Below are 2035 nucleotides of genomic sequence, written 5' to 3' on the forward strand. Positions count from 1 at the left end.
AATGTCACACATTGTGTATCACATGTTTCTTCATTCACAGGCATCAAGACTGTATCCATATTGTAGTTCTGTATGTTTTGTATTGTAATTTGTACTCGTTCACTGCATATTATTGTTTATTGTTTCGACCTCAGGTCACAGTCAATTCCATTGTCTCTTGGGCCGGCGTCAGTCAGCCGCTATATAAACTGCCTGGATCTGTAATAAAGTAGCAGTAACTTTTACCTGCTCGTTTCTTTGACACCTTACACATGGACTACAAGGTTGGTGGGAATTGAAGACTATGCAAACATCCTGACCAGCTATAGCTTGAGGAAATCAAATATAGCAGCAGTAGCTTTTGTCAAAGAAGAGAAATGACTGAGTGCAAACATCATCAAGGCAGTGGAGAAAAAAGACCACGGAATCCTAGATGAGGGCTGGTTGGAACTTCAACCACAGAAGGAAGAGGAGATCTACCAAAATGTTAATGTTAGTAGTGACTTAAGCAAGCAGCAAAAGGAGCAGGCATTGCAGTTGTTAGAGGAATACCAAGACATCTTAACCACCATCCCAGGAAGGACTTCCTTTGGAAGACACTGCACTGAAGTGATGACAGTGCTGCCAGTCAGAGCTTTACTGTATACTAATAGGGAATGGATCCAGATATAAGTTGAGATGCAGAGATGGGACTCACTGAAAAATCAACTTCTGCATACTGTTCTCCAGTATTGATGCGGAGGATGACAGATGGATCAAACAGAGTCTATGAGGGTTACCATCAACTTAATGTCATAACCAAGTTTGACAAGAAACTGGTGGGAAATCCTGAGGCTATGATGGTAGACCTTCTCAATGATAGATTTTACACCAAGGTAGACTTGAACAAGTGGAAGAAGCATCAAAGGAGCATACAAGTCTCAAGCGGATGTTACCAGTTCAAGAGGATGCTGTTCAGACTAATGAACTCAGCAGTGATGTTCAACAGGATGATGAAGAATATGCAAATGGAAGCCAAGTACACTGACCATTTTGTGGACAAGGTGTTAACTCATGCAGCTGAAATAAGACTGCCATGGAATAACCAAAGCTGATGAAGATCTAAGACACAGCTCCACCAAGAACTAAAATGTAAGTGAGATGACTCCCAGGTTTGACAGAAGTTTGTGAACAGCTAAGCATATCCTGCAGCACCTTTGACAAACCTAGTGAAGAAGAGACAACCAAAGAAGGTGGGGTAGGGATCCACTACATAAGGTATTTGATGGACTGAAGCAGGCTTTAGGAAATGCATTGATTCTATAATTATTGGCTCTCAATAGAACTTCATCATAAGGACAGATGCACTGAATGAAGGATAGGAAACAAGCTACTACAAGAGTTTGCGGATGGCATATTTCTATTTGCCTATGCAAGCCGGAAACTCAATAAAAACAAGCACAACTATTGCACCATTGAAAAGGAGTGTCTAGTGATAATATTTGCACTAAAAAGATTCCCTCTGTACATGTATAGAGTAGATATCGTCTGTATTCCTCTACACTTGTATTGGGTAGATATTGTGATACAGACACAATACAGCCCACTTTAATACGTTCATATTGCAAAGTCAAAAGTTCAGAGGTCATAAGGTCGCCTGTAGCACTCCTGAACTACATGTTTCAAGTGGAAAGGATTCCAGGAAAGTTCAGCATTGGGAGAGATTACCTCAGCAGGCTAAATTGAGAAAAAATTTAATTAAGTAGATTTTTAAGCTAGGGTGCATTGTATAGTTCCCCCTAGCACCATTTCCTGTTACAGTTTTGAAAAGATAAAATTATTTTTTCTTATAATCCAGAACCATTCATATATGTTAATTTCAGTAACTTTAGTTTGAAGAAACAACCATTTATATAGATATCACTGAAATTTTATTGACTGTAATTACTTTATACTTAAAATTATGTTAGTTACCCTTTTCTTAAGGGTATTACATAATCTTTTTATTCAATAATCAGATCCATTTGTGGTAACGTAAGCACATGCTGCAATTATTGTAAACTGAATCAACAATATA

General features: G+C 38.5%; 1 protein-coding gene across 1 annotated transcript; it reads left to right on the forward strand.

Annotated features, from left to right (window-relative positions):
- The first annotated feature begins 665 nt into the window (after positions 1-665).
- LOC136827168 (uncharacterized) lies at positions 666-1073 on the forward strand. The gene has a single exon (XM_067084937.1). The coding sequence runs from the start codon at positions 666-668 to the stop codon at positions 1071-1073; it is 408 nt and encodes a 135-aa protein (XP_066941038.1).
- The last annotated feature ends 962 nt before the right edge of the window (positions 1074-2035 follow it).

Source organism: Macrobrachium rosenbergii, chromosome 41 (genome assembly GCF_040412425.1).
Source record: "Macrobrachium rosenbergii isolate ZJJX-2024 chromosome 41, ASM4041242v1, whole genome shotgun sequence".
NCBI classification, from domain to species: Eukaryota; Metazoa; Arthropoda; class Malacostraca; order Decapoda; family Palaemonidae; genus Macrobrachium; species Macrobrachium rosenbergii.